Source organism: Emydura macquarii, unplaced genomic scaffold (assembly GCF_026122565.2).
Source record: "Emydura macquarii macquarii isolate MOO-44397 ecotype Brisbane River unplaced genomic scaffold, CSIRO-AGI_Emac_v2 contig_3238, whole genome shotgun sequence".
Lineage (NCBI taxonomy): Eukaryota > Metazoa > Chordata > Testudines > Chelidae > Emydura > Emydura macquarii.
This window is the reverse complement of record NW_027133375.1, coordinates 390,860-410,108: the sequence shown is the minus strand read 5'-3', so window position 1 is coordinate 410,108 and position 19,249 is coordinate 390,860. Positions and strand designations below refer to the sequence as shown.

Sequence of the window (19,249 nt, the reverse complement as noted above, 5' to 3'; positions counted from 1 at the left end):
CTCCTGAAGACTGTGGGGCACTTTTTCATTCCATCCACATTTTTCTCTGCTGAAAGTAACTCAATAAAGAAAGCTCCCAAAATAAACTGGCTAAAACAAAGAGTGCACAGAACTCTAAGACGATCCAAAAAAGTTTCTTTACAGAGACGACAGTTTTTAAAATGAGATTTAAAGAAAACAAATAGCTTAGCAAATTGGCTTCCCACTGAAGGAGATGCCACATGCAGAGCTCTTTTTAACTTCTTTAACTGCCTGAATATAAATTTAGGAGCCTAACTTTAGACCCTCATTTGTGATCATCTTAGTTATTTGTCACAAGATATATAATCTTCTTGCATGGGAGAAAGAATGTTTTTGTAATTTGGCAAAGAGACATGGGTTCTTTTCCTGGCTTTGCCAAGACTTTTTCTGTGTTTTTGGACAAAACACAATCTCCTTGTGCTTCATTTGTCTCATCTGTAATATGGTGCTAATATTTGCCTATCTTATAAGGATTTGGTGTTGTGCAGCTAAATTTAAGGCTTGTGAATGCACTGATGCTATTAGATGGATGGGTGCTAACGTGTCGAATTTTATGAAGCATAAACAAGATAAAACTAAAAATATATTTTAAGATTTTCAACTTCCTGACCTATCACCTTATGATGAAAGGGCAAAAAATGGACAGAAACATGTCTAAATCATTTCTTTAAAAGATAGCTACTAACCAAGTACATTTTAAAAATACTCATCTTTCTGTAACCATCATGATCTGATAAATGTTTTCAAACCTGAAACAGACATGTGGGTGGCACAAATAACTTTTTTTTTAAAAAAGGAATTCAACGTAACAAAATATGGAATTACGTTTTTGTTGGATGATCTTTATTTTGTAAGTGTTTAAGAATAAAAAGAGTATGCCAGAAAAATACTAACTTTTCCACAAATATGCAGTAGCAGCTGGCTTTTAATGCTTTGTAACCAAGTGCCTAAAAAAACCTAAAAAATATCAGTTAAAGAAGTATCTCTATGTAAAGAAAACATTTAAACTAATGTTTCAGATCATTAAGACATTCTTTACAAAAACAATTAAAATTTATATGGACTAAAGCAAGGTCTCAGGCAAAAAGTCCAAACCATTTACTTTATAATCCTCCATTTCCTTCCCAAAACTCCCAATTTATTTCAAATTGAAGCTTTTCGCTCTAGTTTTATTACCTTTAATTGCTGTGGAGCACAACCATCACAGCTACTCTAGTCTAAAGAATGTGTATGCATGCCAGTCAACAGAATGAAATATATTTTATAGATAACGTACAAATAACGTACAAATACTGTAATTCCGTACAGTATGTGAAAGCAAAGGCAATTCACAAATTCAAAATTTACACTAAATAGAAAGTCACAGAAATATCTAGTACTTACTCAGAGGACACACTTGTCATGACTACTGTTCTTGTTGGCTAAAGATTTAAAAAAAAGAAGAATACAGTAAAAAATATGAAAAGCTTTTTCCCACAAAATCTAAATTGTAAGAGATTCCATTAAAGACACAAAGTAAATCAGGATTAAGACACTAGTATGCAGGCCTGGAGGAAATAAGAGCTCTGAACAGATTACAGGTCACATGATTCCAGGGACAATGATGTTCAGGCATATTGCACTTTAACATCAAGGAAGGCAATTGCTATACACTGCACAAACAACTTCTGACATATGCCCTTCTCTGAAGCATAAGCAAATGCTCCAATGGTCCCAGCCAAAAATGTTAACAATCACTTATATAGACAAAAGAAGTATTTCTTGGGGAAAACTAATAATCTATTATAAAAGGAGGGGCAGATCCTTGGAAACCCCATTGTGACAACCATTTGTTAAGATACAAGAGTAAAACCACCGAAGTAATGCCTGAGCAAGAGAAGGTGCAAACAAGAGGGTTCTGTAATACTAGTTTCAGCTGGTGATAATGACTAATACTTCAAATTAGTTTATAAAAACTTCACTCTAATGCCATTGTACAGCTACTACACTTAGAGTTGTGCCTTTTACCTGGTAACTAACCATTAGTGGAAATTAGCTATATTATTGGGATACAGAATATATCCATTCTTTCAGTAAGTTTATGTTTTCATTTAACATAGTAAATTGTGGCAAAGTACTTATTCATCTTTTTGAAGCATATATGTTGTATATAGCATCAACCTGTCTAGCTAAGAAATAGATATCTAAGTTTACCGAAAACTGAAGGCAAGCAGGTGTGATTAGCACTATATTATTACATATATCTACACATGCACACATACTATCTGCAGTAACAAAAAAGTATGCAAAGATGGTTTATTTGAAAATATTTTTATGAATCATATCGTTTTAAATAAATATTTGCTATATAAAGTTTTCCTACATATCTACTGAGCCACAGGAGATCCACAGTGTTTCTTCTGCTCCCTATGCCATGCCACAACCCCAAGTTTTCTGACCCCTCCCCATAACTATTTTCCTTTGAATCATGTTCATAGTTGAGAATGCCTAAGACACCACAAATCAGTTTAAAGCTTGTAGACAAGCCAAGATGGACTCAAGAGGTGATTGAAAGCTTAACTATATCTTACTTATTAGTGAATCACAGAATTAGAGAAAGAACAGACTCACAGTATAAACTCCCCCACCAGTGCAGAATTGTTCTCCATTGTATAGTCAAGTAATTCATCCAATCTAAGAAGAGGAGAGTTCCTTGGAATTATTTTACTAGACTAATGGCTTTTATTTTGCAGCAAGAGTGGGTATATATTCTTCGATGTGAATGGGCTTTAAATAAATAAAACATAATTTTGCTTCAAATTATACAGTGAGTTATAACTATCAATGTTGTACATACACTCACATTTTTCCCTTTGCTTAAATGCTTTGTTCCTATCCTGCATTAATTAAGTACAACATTATTTTAAAAAGAAATGGTACGAGGACACAGAAGAATGGATACAGGAAAGAGTTTTCAGAGTTTGAAATAGACAAAAATTTAAGGAAATTCAAAAGAGGAGTTCAGCTTTTGGGAAATAAATACACTAACACAGAACACAGAAATAAAATTTTTGGAAATGTACACATCTGTATATTCAATTTGTGAATGGAAGATGAAGGGATGATCACTAGCAGCCAGCATGGATTTATTAAGAACAAATCATGCCAAACCAGCTTGATTTCCTTTCCTTTTTTGACATGGGAATGGGTTTGGTGGATAGGGGGAATGCAGTGGAAATAATATACCTGGACTTTAACAAGGCTTTTCACACAGTCCCACATGTATACTAATAAGTAAATTGCAAAAATGCAGGGTCAGAGAAACTACCATTGAGTGGATACATAATTAGTTAAACTACCTCAAACAATGAGTCACTATTAATGGAATGATCGCAGCTTGGAAGAGGTCTCAAGTGGGGTTCCAAAGGGATCCGTTTTGGGTTCGGTGTTATTTAACATCTTTATTAATGAGCTGGATGTAGGAATAGAGAGCATACTGATCAAATTTGCAGATGATACAAAGCTGGAGGGAGGGGGGCAGGAGAGAGCTAAAATTCAAACGGATCTTGATAAATTGGATAACTGGGCTACAAACAAAAAAATGACAAATGTAACAACAAGACAAACATGAGGTGCTACACTTAGGGAAGAAAAACCAAATGCACAAATACAGAATGGGGGGATAACTGGCTTGACAACAGCACTGCTGAGAAGAATCTGGGAGTTGTGGTGGATCACAACCTTAGCATGTGTCAACAACATGATGCTACTGCAAAAAAAGCAAATGCAATTTTGTGTTGCATTAACAGAGGCATAGCATGCAAACCACAGGTGGTGATATAACCGCTGCACTCAGCACTGGTTAGGCCTCAGTTGGCATACTGTGACCAATTTTGGTCACCAATGCATAGAAAGGATATAGAGAAACTAGAAAGGATCCAGAAGCGAGCAACAAAGACGATCAAAGTGATGGAATGCAAGCCACATGAGCAAAGGTTGAAAGAACTGGGTTTAGTTTGGAAAAGAGGAGATTAAATGGTCATGATAGCTGTCTTCAAATACTCAAAGACTGGTATAAAAAAGATGAAGAAAAGTTGTTCTTTTGCCACAGAGGGCAGAACAAGAGGAAATGGATTCAAATTACAGCATAGCAGATTTAGATTAAATCTCAGGAAAAGCTTCATAACTAAAAGAAAAGTAGGACAATGGAACAAACTGCCTAAGGAACACATGGAGACTCCTTCACTGGATGTTTTCAAAAAGAGGCTGGGGTAACAAATCCTGCATCTTGACAGGGGTGAGACTAGATTATCCTTGTGATCCCTTCAAACCCTATGGGTCTATGATATTACATATATACAGATCCAGAACAAAAAAAAAAAGTCTGCATGGACAACACACAAACAAGCAGTAGCCTAGCCACAACTATGAAAAATATTTTTAAAAGGTTTATATTTATTATAACAGATTTAAAATTTATATTTTTGTGGGTATGTCTATACTGACGGCAGCAAAGTCACCGCTGTCAAATGGACCTTTCTGGATCGATTGAGCGGGTCTTCACTAGTTAAACCACCTCATCAAGTGGTGTTATGCACACATAACGGAAACACAGCAGTCGATGGGAGTTACAGAAGCTACTCTGCGTAGTTTGCGTAACTCTCATGACTGCCGCCGAATTGCCAGGTAAGTGTAGACCAGGGCTTAGACTTCTCTCTTAATTTTTTTAAAATGAAATTTCAAAGCATGTCCACATGATGAATATATATATTCAGAAAACACCTCTGTAAGTTATATAGACATCTGATAGTAGTTGGAAAGTAAACAATTACAGAATACAAAAGAAATTAAACAGTCAAGTACAGAGAAATAAAGTTAAAAAAAAGTGAAGAACAGGGCAAAAAGTGAAATGGTATGCTGGAATGATAGTGATGCATAGAAGCAATACCTGAAGACTAGCCAGTGTGAAAAATGACAAAGTCAATCCTGCTACGCCTTGACTAGAAACGTACAATGCATCTGACCAAAACAGTTGACTTGCTAATGGCAGCACCTGCTGATTATGTCTGTACTTACTGCTACCCTAATGCTGGAAAGAAGATTTTTATTTATATATCTAAAATAATTAAAAATCATTCTTTTCTTAGCCAAAAGACTTTCCACTTTATTATTGCCAAATTCACATAAGCTGTTAGCATCAATAGCTCTTGGAATCTTTATCATCTTAATACAATTTCCTACAAAAATAAATCCAACTTCTGGAGTTTTCATTTTCATATTAGGCACTCAAAAAAATCCCTCCGATAAAGCCCATAGCAATCTGGGTCTGAATGATAAGGTCCTGCTTACTACCAGGATGGGGCATACTCCTGTGGGCAATGTCACTGAAGCCATTAGAAGAGCATGCTGGATAGCAAAAATACTGGCTAGTAGGGATGTAAAAGATTAACTATTTTAACTATTTAAACCATTTAAACTGGGGGGGAAGGGTGAGGGAGAGGCAGCTGGGTTAGCTACCTCACAGCGAGAGTAGCTGGGTAATTCTTGCTGGTGGGGAAATGCAGAGCCCAGTGCAGGGTAGCCATGGCTGGGCTCAGCTCCCCATGAGTGGGGGAGGGGGCATGAAGCCCAGCATGGGGTGAGCCGCAGCTGGGCTCGGCTCCCCAGGAGCCTCCCCAGGAGTAGCAGGAAGGCATGCAGCCCGGGGGGAGGGGAGCCACAGTTGGGCTCGGCTCAGCTCCCTGCAAGTGCGAGCTGTCCAGCTACCCTGGCAGCGGGGGCGGGGGAGCCACAGCTAGGCAGCTGTCACATGGCAGTGAGGAGCCAAGCCCAGCACAGCTCCCCCACCAGCACTTAACAGTTCTATTTTTAGAACATTTAAATGGCTTTTTAATTAAACTAATTTTTACAACCCTAAAGGCTAGGTCAATAGTTTGATAGTATACTTGTAAACATCAGGAGTCAGATCTATTTTGGTCCCTTTACACACCTAGCAAGGGCTGGAGCCATGTATAGAAATCCTAAAAAGCCCCATATCCTGCTATGAAAGGATCCCCACACCACAGACACTGCAATAGGTAGCCATAGTGGGTGTACCAATAGCAGGGCTGGGGGTGACAGAGGCTTATGGGGGTAGGGCCATGTCATACTGCAGACATCACAGGCAGCACTGTGGCACATAGCACAGCTCAGAGAGGCTGCTGTAACTTAGGGGCTAAGTTACAATAAGGCCTCTCCAGTGCCCAGAGGCCCAGGACTGGGAGGCCACAAAGATGACTTTAAAAACTAGAATTCCCCTCACCCTACCCCCTCCTCCTGGGTGGCAAATCTCATCCTATGTATTTATATTACTGTTGGTTGCCTCAGCACAAACTCAAGACTTTGGAATACACCAGCATTAATGGTCAGGCTCCCAACTTTGCTGAACTTGCATTCAAAAGTATACAGTAGAACCTCAGAGTTACCAACACCAGAGTTACAAACTGACCAGTGAACCACACACCTCATTTGGAACCGGAAGTACGCAATCAGGCAGCAGCAGACAAAAAATTTTAAAAAGCAAATACAGTACAGTGCTGTGTTAAACGTAAACTACAAAAAAAAATGTAAAGTAGCATTTTTCTTCTGCATAGTAATGTTTCAAAGCTGTATTAAATCAATGTAAACTTTTGAAAGAACAACCATAACGTTTGTTCAGAGTTACAAACAACCTCCATGCCCAAGATATTCATAACTCTGAGGTTCTACTGTATTACCCTAAATGTACCACAAAAGTTGCACAACCAGAGGTCAATGCACAGGTTGCAGTACAGTCCTGAGATATTGGCGGCAGCAGCGCCCAGCGGCACATACTCAAGGTATAACAACTGTGGATCATTCAGCCTGTCCTGACACCACTCCCTTCAAAGTCAACCTTGTGGGGTCATCACAGAGATACCCTCTGGAGCACACAAGGTGGGTACAGTGACCAGTCTCTGTGAATACTCAGTCAGTAGCCCCTTTTAAAACGTCTACCATGAAGCCATATGCAAACTATGGTCATAAGGAACACAGAGGTGTATGCTAACTATGAACTGGAGTGAATTTCACTGCCAATGAACGGTTATCCCCTCTTCATTCAAAAGTACACATTTCTGCAAGCTAGGGGTCATTTGCTAAGCAGATAACATGTGTTCCATTGCTTCAATAAAGACAACTAATATGCTTTAATATAATTGTCCAATAGAAAACCGAGTCGAACTATGTGTTTTAATTTTTAGTTCTACATATTTCAAATTAATTGCTTTTACTCCCCTTTTCCCACATTATCTACACTATTTGTGTCTGGTTTATTTTACATTGTGCTTTTATCGTAAAACATGTTTTGAATGAGCAGTTTCTTTTTTAACTGACCAAAAAAACCCCCATCCCACTTGGGGAGCATCACTATGAGTTTCTAATGCACACTTATACCAGAATTACTGCTAACAAAACACTGGAAAAGGTGATTAGGCAAACTGACCCTTTTTATTGATCATTCATCTGTGATTCCTCAAGATCTTTACATTTATATTCTAAAACTGCACGCATTTTCAACAAATGATACTTTAAGCCTGGAATGCATGCTGCATTATAAATTAGACATCTATATGATCTTTACACATTTCTGCTTTTTTCTTTGTCTTTTTTCATAAATATAGTTGCATTAAATATTTCATTTTAGAGTCTGCCAATAAGCATATTTTTTCCAAGTCACATGAAATATAAAACATGTATTTCAATACCCCTCAAAGGAAACAGCATTTCTAAATCCTGCCGGTACTTAAAAACAATGATATTTCCTGTATGTTAACTGACCTACACTGCAAAAAGACACACCCAACCTCCAAATTTGTTCTCTTACTGCTAGATAAAATGCATCCATGATAAAAATTTGCTTGGAACAATAATGTTTTACATTTGGTCCTGGCTAAGTTCTGGTCATAAGGCCTGAGGAAATTAGGTACCTCATCTCATCCGCACAGGTTAAGTGGGATTTTTCTAAGCAACATATACCATCTTTTTAATATGCACTACTTTGTCCTAATATTCCTTTACTGGCTATACCTTTACTAGATCTGGAGAAAGCCCACATCCTACTAGCATGGATTTATTTCAATGACGAAGGAAATAGGACCTCAAGTGCTTTTCATCTACTCACCAGATGAGACAGCCAGGTAAAAGAACTGAACTTTCCATATTTGGTGCTCAGATATGTTACTCAGATGCTCATCCTGCCAAGAATTTGACCAGAGAATCATTCCTAGTAGAGGTCCGTGATCACATAATTAGTTTGGATTTGTCAAGTCCAGTTAAAAGCAAAACAGAGTGCAAGTACAATATCACATTTATTTAGGGATACTCTACCCAGTCTCCTCTGGGTCATCTGCTTGCCCTACAGGCCTCCAGGCTTCTGCCACTGGCTCAGAACACAGGTATGTCTACACCGCCGGGGCCACACAGATTGATGCAGCGGGATTGACTGAGGGGGCAGTGGAGACCCACTCAATCAATCCAGGAAGTGCTCTCCTATTAGATAATTTGTCACAACAGCCATTTTGTTTCCAGAAGTTGTTGAGAATCCATGTTGTGTCACCTTCTTCGTGGACTTTTGGCACATTTTTTGCTAGTGGCAGGAAAACATCTAGGTCATGTTATCTGTAATCTGCCTAGTAACTGGACTCTCTTTAAGGACTATGTGAGGCAGCACTCACAGTTATCCATCTTGGTGACAGTCGTGCCTGCAGCTCACAGAAAACGACATCAGACCAAGATTGCTCTGTGAAGACGACGACTTAGCCATGTTCCACTCGTTCCTGATCTTTATCTCTCCTGTTTGCGTTCGCGTTCCTGTCCCTCTGGTGTCCTGTTCCATTGGTGTCTTGATCCAGATCCTTACCTGATCCTTACCTGTGTTGAAGGCATCGATGGTGATGTACTGATTATTGTGTTACTTCCCATTGTTATTATTTGAGCCCTGGCTTTATTTCCTGTATTTTGTTAAACCACTGAGCTATTTTTCTTTGTTAGCTCCCAATAAATGTTATTTGTTTTAACTAATTCTGTTGCATGAGTAGTTGCTCCAGGTGACAGATATAGGAAGGGGTATGAACCTGAAGGTGGACGGGTCTTTTGTTATATGTTTCGTGGTAGAATCCTTTGGAACTATTCTGCCTAGCATAAAAAGTTCCAACACTCCGGTCGACATAATAAATCCACCCCCCAAAAAGAGTAAGGCTGCGTCGAACGGAGGGTGTCTCCTGTTGATGCAGTGCAGTGGAGACGCCGTGGTAAGGGAACGTAAGTAAGTCGACGGGAATGTAGACCAAGCCTCAGGCACATACTTTCAGTTTTCACTGCTGCATTTCAGAAATCAATACTTCAATTATCAAGTCCATAAGACAGAACCATTGGATAGCAATGAAAGAGGCAAATCATGGCCAATTTCACTTTGTTGTAGCTTAGGAAAACTGATCAGGGCTCTGAATTTCAGAGCACAATGATATCAAAGTCCAGGGCATTTATTTTATCACCATGGAATGCCTTTCATTCCCAATCCCCAACCTTCCCACACAAACATATGACGATTAACACCCCCTGACAACATTCATCAATTATCCCCAGTGATTTTTGACATAAGGATTTGTTGTTGTTAAGCTCTTCAGATGACACAGCTGCATTTGGCTGGACCTCTAATATTGCCCAGCTTGCACTTCTGGATTTCTCTGTCCGCTGCCTGCAAACTGAATTCCAGACAGCTTAAGAAGATAAGAATGACCATACTGGGTCAGACCAATGGTACATCTAGCCCAGAATCCTTTCCTCTGACAGTGGCTAATGCCAGGTGCTTCAGAGGGAATAAATAGAACAGGTAATCATCAAGTGATCCATCCCGTCACCAATTCCCAGCTTCTGGCAAACAGAAGTTAGAGACACTTCAGAGCATGGTTTTGCATCCCTGACCATCCTGGCTAATAGACACTGATGGACTTATCCTCCATGAATTTAAGCAGTTCTTTTTTTAACCAAGTTATAGTTTTGGCCTTCACAATATCCTCTGGCAAGGAGTTCCACAGGTTGACTGATGCCTTTTTTTCCCTCTAACTGCTTCTTTTACTTTGTTGTTTATCCAGAGTAGTACTTTTTAGTCCTCCTCTTACTAGGTTTTATAATTTGGGTATACATTTAAACTGAGCCTCTCTTGTGATGTCTTTAAAGTTCCGATGCAGCTTGCAGGGATTTCACTTGTGGCACTGTACTTTTTAATTTCTGTTTAACTAACTTCCTCATTTTTGTGTAGTTCCCCTTTCTGAAATTAAATGCTACCATGGTGGGCTGCTCTGGTGTTTTTCCCTCCCAAGGGATGTTAAATTTTATTATGTTATGATCACTTACCAAGCGGTTCAGCTATATTCACCTCTTGGACGAGATCCTGTGCCCCACTTAGGACTAAATCAAGAATTGCCTCTTTTCTTGTGGGTTCCAGGACTAGTTGCTTCAAGGAGCAGTCATTTAAGGTGCCAAGAAAGTTTCTCTCTGCATCCCATCGTGAGGTGATATGTACCCAGTCAATATGGGGATAGTTGAAATCTCCCATTATTGTTGAGTTTATTTTTTATAGCTTTTCTAATCTCTTTGAGCATTTCATAGTCACTATCACCATCCTGGTCAGGTGGTCGGTAGTATATCCCTATCGTTATATTCTTATTATTCAAACATGGAATTACTATCCACAGAGATTCTAAGGCACAGTTTTGTTCATTTAAGATTTTTACTTCATTTGAATCTATGCTTTCTTCCATGTATTGTGCCATTCCCCCCCACCAGCCTGACATTCTGTCCTTCTGATATATTTTGTACCCTGGTATTACCGTGTTCCATTGATTATCCTCATTCCACCAAGTTTCTGTGATATTATTTCAATATCCTCATTTAACGAGACACTCAAGTTTACCCATCTCAGTATTTAGAGTTCTAATATTTGTATATAAGTACTTAAAAAAATAATCACTTTTTAGCTGTCTGCCATTATGTGATGTAACTGAATGGGACTCTTTTTCATTTCACTGTTTCTCATCAGATCCTACCCATATTTTATCATCTTCCATCCTTTCCTCCTTTCTAGGATATAGAGATTCTCCATTAATAGATCCTCCCCCTAAGGGATGTCTCTGTCCAAACCAAGTGCTCCACCGTATCTGTCCACTTCCCCCCAGCCCTTAATTTTAAAACTGCTCTATGATCTTTTCAATTTTACCTGCCAACAATCCGGCTCCATTTTGGTTTAGGTGGAGCCCATCCTTCATGTATAGACTCCCCCTTTCTCAAAAAGTCCCCTAGTTCCTAAGAAATCTAAAGCCTTCCTCCCTACACCATTGTCTCATCCACACATGGAGACCCTGCAGTTGTGCCTGTCTACCTGGCCCTGCATGTCAAACTGGAAGCATTTCAGAGAATCCTACCTGGAGGTCCTGGACTGCAGTCTCTTACCTAGCAGCCTAAATTTGGCCTCCAGGACCTCTCTTATCCTTACCTATGTCATTGGTACCTACATGTACCAGAACCACTGGCTTCTCCCCAGCACTACACATGTCTGTCTAGATATCTCGAGATCCACAACTTTCGCACCCAACAGGCAAGTCACCATGCTGTTCTCCCAGTCATTGCAAACCTAACTAACTATCTATATTTCTAATGATCAAATCCCCCATTACTATTGCCTGTCTATTGTTAACAATTAGAGTTCCCTCCCTCAGAGATGCATCCTCAGTGCGAGAGGATACCATGACATCATCTGGAAGGAGGGTCCCAACTATGGAATCATTTTCTTCTGCTCCACAGTACAGAGGCTGTCATACCAGGGGTGGGACCATTCTACTGTGTCCCAGTGTAGCCTATAGAACTAGCCTGCTTGCTTGCATTATTATTATTATTAGAGATATTTTTTATATATATTTTGATATGATTGTGTGATTCAATAATAAAATTAGATTTTATTCAGCTGTAATGCAAGGTACCTTCCAGGCCACATCCTGGATGACAGCTACTGTTCATATATATATATATATTTGACCTTTGGCTTAGATAAATGTAGAACAGGATAAGATATATATGGTCATAACCTTTACCCTAGACAGGTCACGTCAACCTTTGGTTTAGATAAGTATTAATATAGAACAGGATAGGACATATATGGTTATAACCATTACCCTAGACAAGTCAGGAGATATTAAAAAGGGGAAGGGGCTGTCCCGGTTACGCCCAAGAAACTTTACAAGAACACCACAAAACCCACAATAAGCTAGAAATAACAAAGGTGAGATAAAAGACCACCTAAAAGAAGGAAGTGGATACGTCAATAATACGTACGAATCTAGTAGCCAATAGACAACATGTACCCCAAAAGTTTGAAGGTGGAAAGGCCAAGTATGGGCCCGGATGAAGGACCCATATTCTTGAGGGTATAAGTAAGATCAAATGCAGCTCATCGGGGCAGTTGACTGTCAGCTATCCCTGCTTAAAGTTTATTTAGTGTTAAGATTCATTCTTTATTTTATATGCTTGAAGTTTTATTTAGTGTTAAGATTCATTCTTTATTTTATATTCTTAAAGTTGTAATGTTAGTCTTAGCTTATAGCTCTTAGCTTTGAAGCAGCTCTTATTCCACTCAACTCCAACTTAAGAAATTAGACATCTCTTTCAACCAAGTCCAGGAAGGGTGTGAGTATACTAGTTTAAAGCATATCATAACTATATCTATTAAATAAGTCTTTACCTTTAAGATTGTATTAATCCATTATCAATTTGATTATTCATTTTATTTTCTCTATAGTAATTATTTGTTTATTATTTTGTGTTGTTTTAATAAATTTATAAAATTATACAAATCCTGGTTATCCCTGGAATTCTTCCTGTGTTGTACCCGGTGTCCTTATAAAACTTACCTGAAGCCTGATTTAGAACACGAACCTCATGATCCTTTAATTAGAGCAATTGGCAAACCTATTACCCTATTCAATAAATTAATAACTATAAAATCAGGCTACACCAGAAAATCTCATCTATGGACCCTCTGTATCCCTTAGCTCCTCCAATTCAGCCACGCTGGTCTTCAAATGCAGTACGCGGTCTCTGACAGCCAGGAGCTCCTCGCACTGAATACACACACATGCTACCCACCCATAAGGCAGGTAACCATACATGCTACTTTCAGTGCAATAAACTGATAGCAGCCACTTTGTTGCTGGACTTCTGCTTGCATTCTCTTTCTACTCCTGCAAATCTTTGCTTTGTTGTTGCCCTTTTTCTATTTTATTTTTTTTTAAATCAGGGGGTGTTTATTGCCTTAAGTTTAAAATAATGTTAATTAAGTCTGTCTAGCATTCTCACTTCCCCACTGCCCATCACGAAACTCCTGTTAGCTGTTCCTGTTCACTAGCTTTTTGACATCCTGTTCCTAGCTCCAAGCAGCAGTGAAATGTATATGCACTGTAATTCAATTAACTCTTCATGGGACACTGGACAGCAGAGGAAATGACAGACAGGTCCTGACAGGACAGGGAGACAAAACTAAATGTCAGGTGCTGGGCTGCAGCAAAATGGCAAATTTCACTGCAAAAAATATTGAACTCCGTGGAAACTTGGAAGATGAAATTCCATTGCCCAGAATCACGAAGTCCAAGGGGCCCTATGTGAGATAAAAAAGGGTGCCAAAGAGCTATTATTTTAGGCTCTCTTCACACTGTGGTTTACTATCACTGCAATGGTTTACAGTCTATTCAGATTTTCCATGTTCCCTCTGCAACAATGACAGCTAAAAACAATTGTTCTTTTAAAATGAAAACAAATCCTGGAGCACAATCTGCAGCAAGGGGAGAATTCCATGCTTCAGCTTCAGAATACATGATTGCCTGGTTATGATTATCAGCAAAGATAGGCACTGGAGTTATTCCTCAGGACAGCCCTCCCACAAACAAAGGTGAGGGCAGAGTAGCATCCCTCCATAGAAAGACAGAAAGATAGATCAGCACATCATGTCCATCACAGTACCCAAGAGACTGGAGTAGCAGCAGAGGCTCTACACCCTCATAAAAGCCAGGAGAATTTGGAGTGGGAATTTGAAAATCTTCTCTCCTTTCCCACAGCCAAAGGTAGGGAGAATGGCTTCAGATTAAAGACGCGAGATGAACAAGAAAGATGAAGCCCCCTGCAGAACCCAGGGTCAGCATTCTGGAATCCCCAAATTCCTCCCTTCCCCCATGTTTCTGGGAGCTAGGGATTAAAGATTAGCTTCTCACTTGGGCATTACTCCAGAACAGTACAGCCTCAAATCGCTCAAAGTTATCTTTGATTGATGAGTATGTGTCTCATAAGAGAGAGGGAGAGATTGTCTAAATCATAAAAGAGTTCAGGAGAGGGAGATTTTACAGGCAGAAGAAAGAAGACAACAGAGAAAGAAAGAGAACGGTGAAGGGAGAGAGTGGAAAACGGGACACACAAAGATGACAATCTGGAAAAAAATGCACCATGGACAATTGGAAAAAAGAAGAGGGGGGATGAAGTTAAAAAGGGAAAAGTAAGGACAAGAGACATGCAGTGGAGGTCAAACATTTTAAAAGCTGCTCTAAATCTAAATGTAATCCTGTGAAAATACCAATTCCTGTCTAATATATACTCATCTCTCCAAGTGATCTGGGTGCAGACCTTGCATGCTTTACTTTTTATTAAAACACTGAGCAATGTGAAAAAAGTTAATTAAGAGCTAATTAATGCTCCTACAGCAACAATTTCAATTAAAAAGTTAAACAGTGCAAGTGTGGCTGGAGCCCTACAGAAAAAAAACAACCTGCAACCACCAAGTTAATTGTTTAAATGTATGAGGCTTAATTTCCTGGTATCTTGACAGCTGAATCTGCTTACCTCCCAGACTGGTTTGTTGTTTAACTTGATAGTTTGTTGTTTTTAAGTCAGTACAACAACACCACTACAGCAATGTGCTTTTTAAATATAAAAAGTGACATTTAAAAGCTGACATAACTGCCAGTGAAGAGTTATTTAAAGCCACAGTTTGGGTCAACAGCTTTTGCTTTAAAAGCCAATTTCTCTCTTTATTGGAGTTTGCACCCCCATGAATATTAATATTTCTTCACCCAGACCCCACAATGGCCGAACACCTTGTGTTAAAAAGCTATCAGCCAAATGTTGCAGTTTGCACTCAAGCAAAACCGCCATTTATTTTAAAGCTAATGACTCTGCAGCCTCAAGCACCTTTTAAATTTTCTTAACAGAGAGAGGCTCAACTATTTATATAAGTGTAACATACAACATAAGTAAAATAATTCTTAACAGATTCTCTTTAACATACAGTATGCATCCATAAAGTGGTTAATTTAAATGTGAAAAAGGCATAAAAATACAAATTAATTCACTTCATGAAAATGATATATTATTAATACAAAAATACTGTCTATTTCTAATGAAAGGGAAAAAGGAAATCTGTTGTTCAGAGTGATTTATAAAAATCTTCAAGAGCTGCATGGATATCACATTTAGAATGAAGTTCCGTAAACTAGAGTATTTCCGACATACAGAGTCATGCCAGATATCAGTTAGCTTACAAAGGATATTCATTTTCCAAGAGTTAAATATCCCAAATGGGAGGATCTCACCAGCAGTGGCTTTTCCTCCTCGTGGTTTCCATGCCAAAAGGGGAATAGGTTCAATTTTACACTGACTCATCACCAAAGCAGCTGCAGCCCACTGCATTGCTTTGGTTTTCTGGCATGATAATTACAGTCTCAACATAACAACTAGCTACAGAACAAGTAGCTAAACTTTCAGTTGTTTATACGTTGAGGCTATATTTTACCACTGATCTTTGTGTAAGCCTCCATTGACATCAGTGTGAGTTCTACAGTAAATTAAGGATACCATTGCAGCCTGTAAATTTTTACTTTGTCTCTTGGACCATAATTAAAGAATTTGCCCCCTTTGTAAAATGCGTAAGACACCCTGGGATAGACGGCAAAAAAAGCAAACAAGTTGATAAGTATATTAATATCTAAAAGTGGTAAACAATGGTAAAAAGATTGTATACAGGAATTTTGCTGGGAATAGGAAACTCTGTAGACTATATCTATAGTATTTCTGAAATTTATAGATTCACAGATAAGGCCAGAAGGGACTACTGTGATTATCTAGTCTGACCTCCTTTCCCAGAATAGTTCCTAAAGCATATCTTTTAGAAAAACATCACATTCTGAGTTAAATTGCCAGGAATGAAGAATCCACCACAAGCCTTGGTAAATTGTTCCAGTGGTTAAATATTCTCTCTGTTAAAAATATATGCCTTATTTCCAGTCTGTCTAGCTTCAACTTCCAGCTACTGGATCATGTTATACCTTTCTCTGCTGGATTGAACACCTCATTAAATATTTTTCCTCACGCAGCTATTTATAGACTGTAATCATGTCACCCCTTAAACTTCTCTTTGTTAAACTAAACAAATTGAGCTCATTGAGTCTATCACTATCAAGCAGGTTTTCTAATCCTTTGATCATTCTCATGGCTCTTCTCTGAACCCTCTCCAATTTATCAACATTAATCTTGAATTGTGGGCATAACTGGACACAGTATTCCAGCAGCAATCACACCAGTACCAAATACAAAGGTAAAATAATCTCTCTGTTCCCACTCAAGATGCCCATTTATATGTGTCTAACAATTGCATTAGCTCTTTTAGCCATAGAGTCGCACTGGGAGTTCACATTCAGCTGATTATACACACTCTCCCATGCAAATCTTTTTCTGAGTCACTGCTTTCCAGGATAGAGTCCCTCATCCTATAAGTATAGCCTACATTCTCTATTCCTAGATGTATACATTTACATTTAGCCATAATAAAACATATTGTTTGCTTGTGACCAGGTTACCAAATGATCCAGATGGCTCAGTATCCGTGACCTGCCCTCTTCATTATTTATCACACCCCCAATTTTTGTGTCTTCTGCACACTTTATCAGTGATTTGGTCTCTTCTTCTAAGTCACTGATCCCTGAGGGACCTCACCAAAAACACATCCATTCGATGATTCCCTGTTTAGTTACATTTTGAGACCTATCAGCCACCTTTTAATCCATTTAATGTATGACATGTTAATCTTATATCATTCTAGCTTTTTTTAATCAAAATGTCATGCAGACCAAGTCAAATACCTTACAGAAGTCTAAGTATATTACATCAAGACTATTACCTTCATCAGCCAAACTAATAGTTTAATCAAAAAAGATATCAAGTTAGTTTGACAGGATCTATTTTCCATAAACCCATGTTGACTGCATTAACTACATTACCCTCCTTTAATTCTTTATTAATTGAATCTCCTATCAGCTGCTTCATTAGCTTGCCCAGGATCAATGGCAGACTGACAAGCCTATAATTATCACAGTCATTCCATTTACACCTTTAAATATAGGAATAACATCAGCTTTCTTCCAGTCTTCTAGGACATCCTCAATGTTCTAAGACATTTTGGAAAATCAATGAGTTCTTCAGCCCAGATCTTTTAAAACTCTTGGGTGCAAGTTAATCAGACCTGCTAATTTAAAAATATCTAACTTTAGTAGCTGCTGTTTATTGTCCCTCTGAGATACCAGGGGGGTATCTCATTTGTTTGTTCCTAAATATAAGAGATATTTATTAAGGTTTTCTGCTGTTTTTGCATTATTATTGATAATTCTATCAATTCCATTTTCAGGATTCTATTTGCTCCCAATATACTTGAAAAATTCCTTCTTACTGTCTTCAATCCTGCTGACCATAGATTTCTCCTTTTATCCCTTTCCTTCCCTCATCAACTTTCTACAAGTCTTAGCTTTTGATTTATATTCATTACTACCAACTTCCCCTTTCTTCCATTTGTTATATATTTGTTACCTAATTTTATAACTGCTTTCACTTCCCCTCTAACCCAGGCTGGTTTTTTAACCAAGATGGCCTTCATGCTCTACTGTGGGACTGCAGCTTTTTGGGCATCTAGTAAATTGTTCTTAAACAACTTTCAATGATCATCCACATTTTTCTGATTATAATTCTCTCTCCAAGCTGATTTGACTCAATTATTTTCAGCTTTGTGAAAGTGGTCCCTTTTAAGCACCAAGTGTATATATATTACTGGTCTGCACTTTATTCTATTTGCACATTATAAATGTGATCATGACTTGATCACTTGTACCTAAGCCACCATTACTTTTTAGTACTGTGATCAGTTCCTCTTCTTCATCAAAATGAAGTCTAATATAGAATTCTCCTGTGTTGGATGCAACACTTTTTGAAACAGAGTTAGGAAATGTCATCTATAACGTTTAGAAATTTTAGTACTGGCAGTATGAGATCTCCAGCATATGTCACTCAGTTTGAAGTCCCTCATGATCTCACAGCTTTTTTCCCCTACGCATTGTAGATTGTTCTCTAGTATGATCTGGTAGTCTGTAGCAGACTACAATTACCCCATCTTATGCTTTATCTGGTAGGACACTGATTCATAAGAATTCAAGATAATTTCCTTCAGAGTTATCAGTGACTCAGAAACAGTGCCATTCTTGACAGATTACCACTCATCTCTCCCTCCACTTCTCTGCCTCCCCACTCAATCCTTCTTAAATAGGTTATAACCATTAATTTTGATGTTACAATTGTGAAAGTCCTCTCACCATGTTTCAGCAATACCAACTAGATCAAATTTATGCTCAAACGAGAGCAATTTCAATTCTTCTTGTTTATTAGCCAGGTTCTTAACATTGGTATATGGGCAATTAAATTTTTTTTTTCATATCCTTTGGGATTCCTTATTATTTTTTTCTCATTATCTTGATTCTGTGCTAAATAAGTGATGTGGATATGCTGCCATAGTGCCTCATGGGAGTTTGGTTTGGTTGCCTCCCATACCAATTCTTCTCTATGAACTGGGGATCCTGTTCAGATTATATCTCCCATGATGCATGACAACCAGGCACTCCAGGATACACCATGGCCTCCCCTTAATAGCCAGACCCATAGAGAATGAGAGCATGAAGCACCTGACTTACAACTCACGAGGCACTTTCGCAGCACTTCTAAATTGAAATATTTTGTTTTTTTAAATTTTGGTTTAAGAAAAATAAAACTTTTTTCAGAGTGAAGTACTTCCATTTTAAGTGCTACATTTTGTGTTACATTGAAAGGGATGCTCCTT

General features: G+C 38.4%; 1 protein-coding gene across 4 annotated transcripts in view; it reads right to left on the bottom strand.

The window, feature by feature from the left end:
* MCPH1 (microcephalin 1) overlaps positions 1-19,249 on the bottom strand; it is a 211,992-nt gene that overhangs the window by 144,907 nt on the left and 47,836 nt on the right. For all 4 annotated transcript variants that reach the window (XM_067532028.1, XM_067532029.1, XM_067532030.1 and 1 more), the window contains one exon: positions 1,405-1,442. In XM_067532028.1, the coding sequence (XP_067388129.1) occupies positions 1,405-1,442 (38 nt within the window). The remainder of the gene's footprint in view (positions 1-1,404; positions 1,443-19,249) is intronic.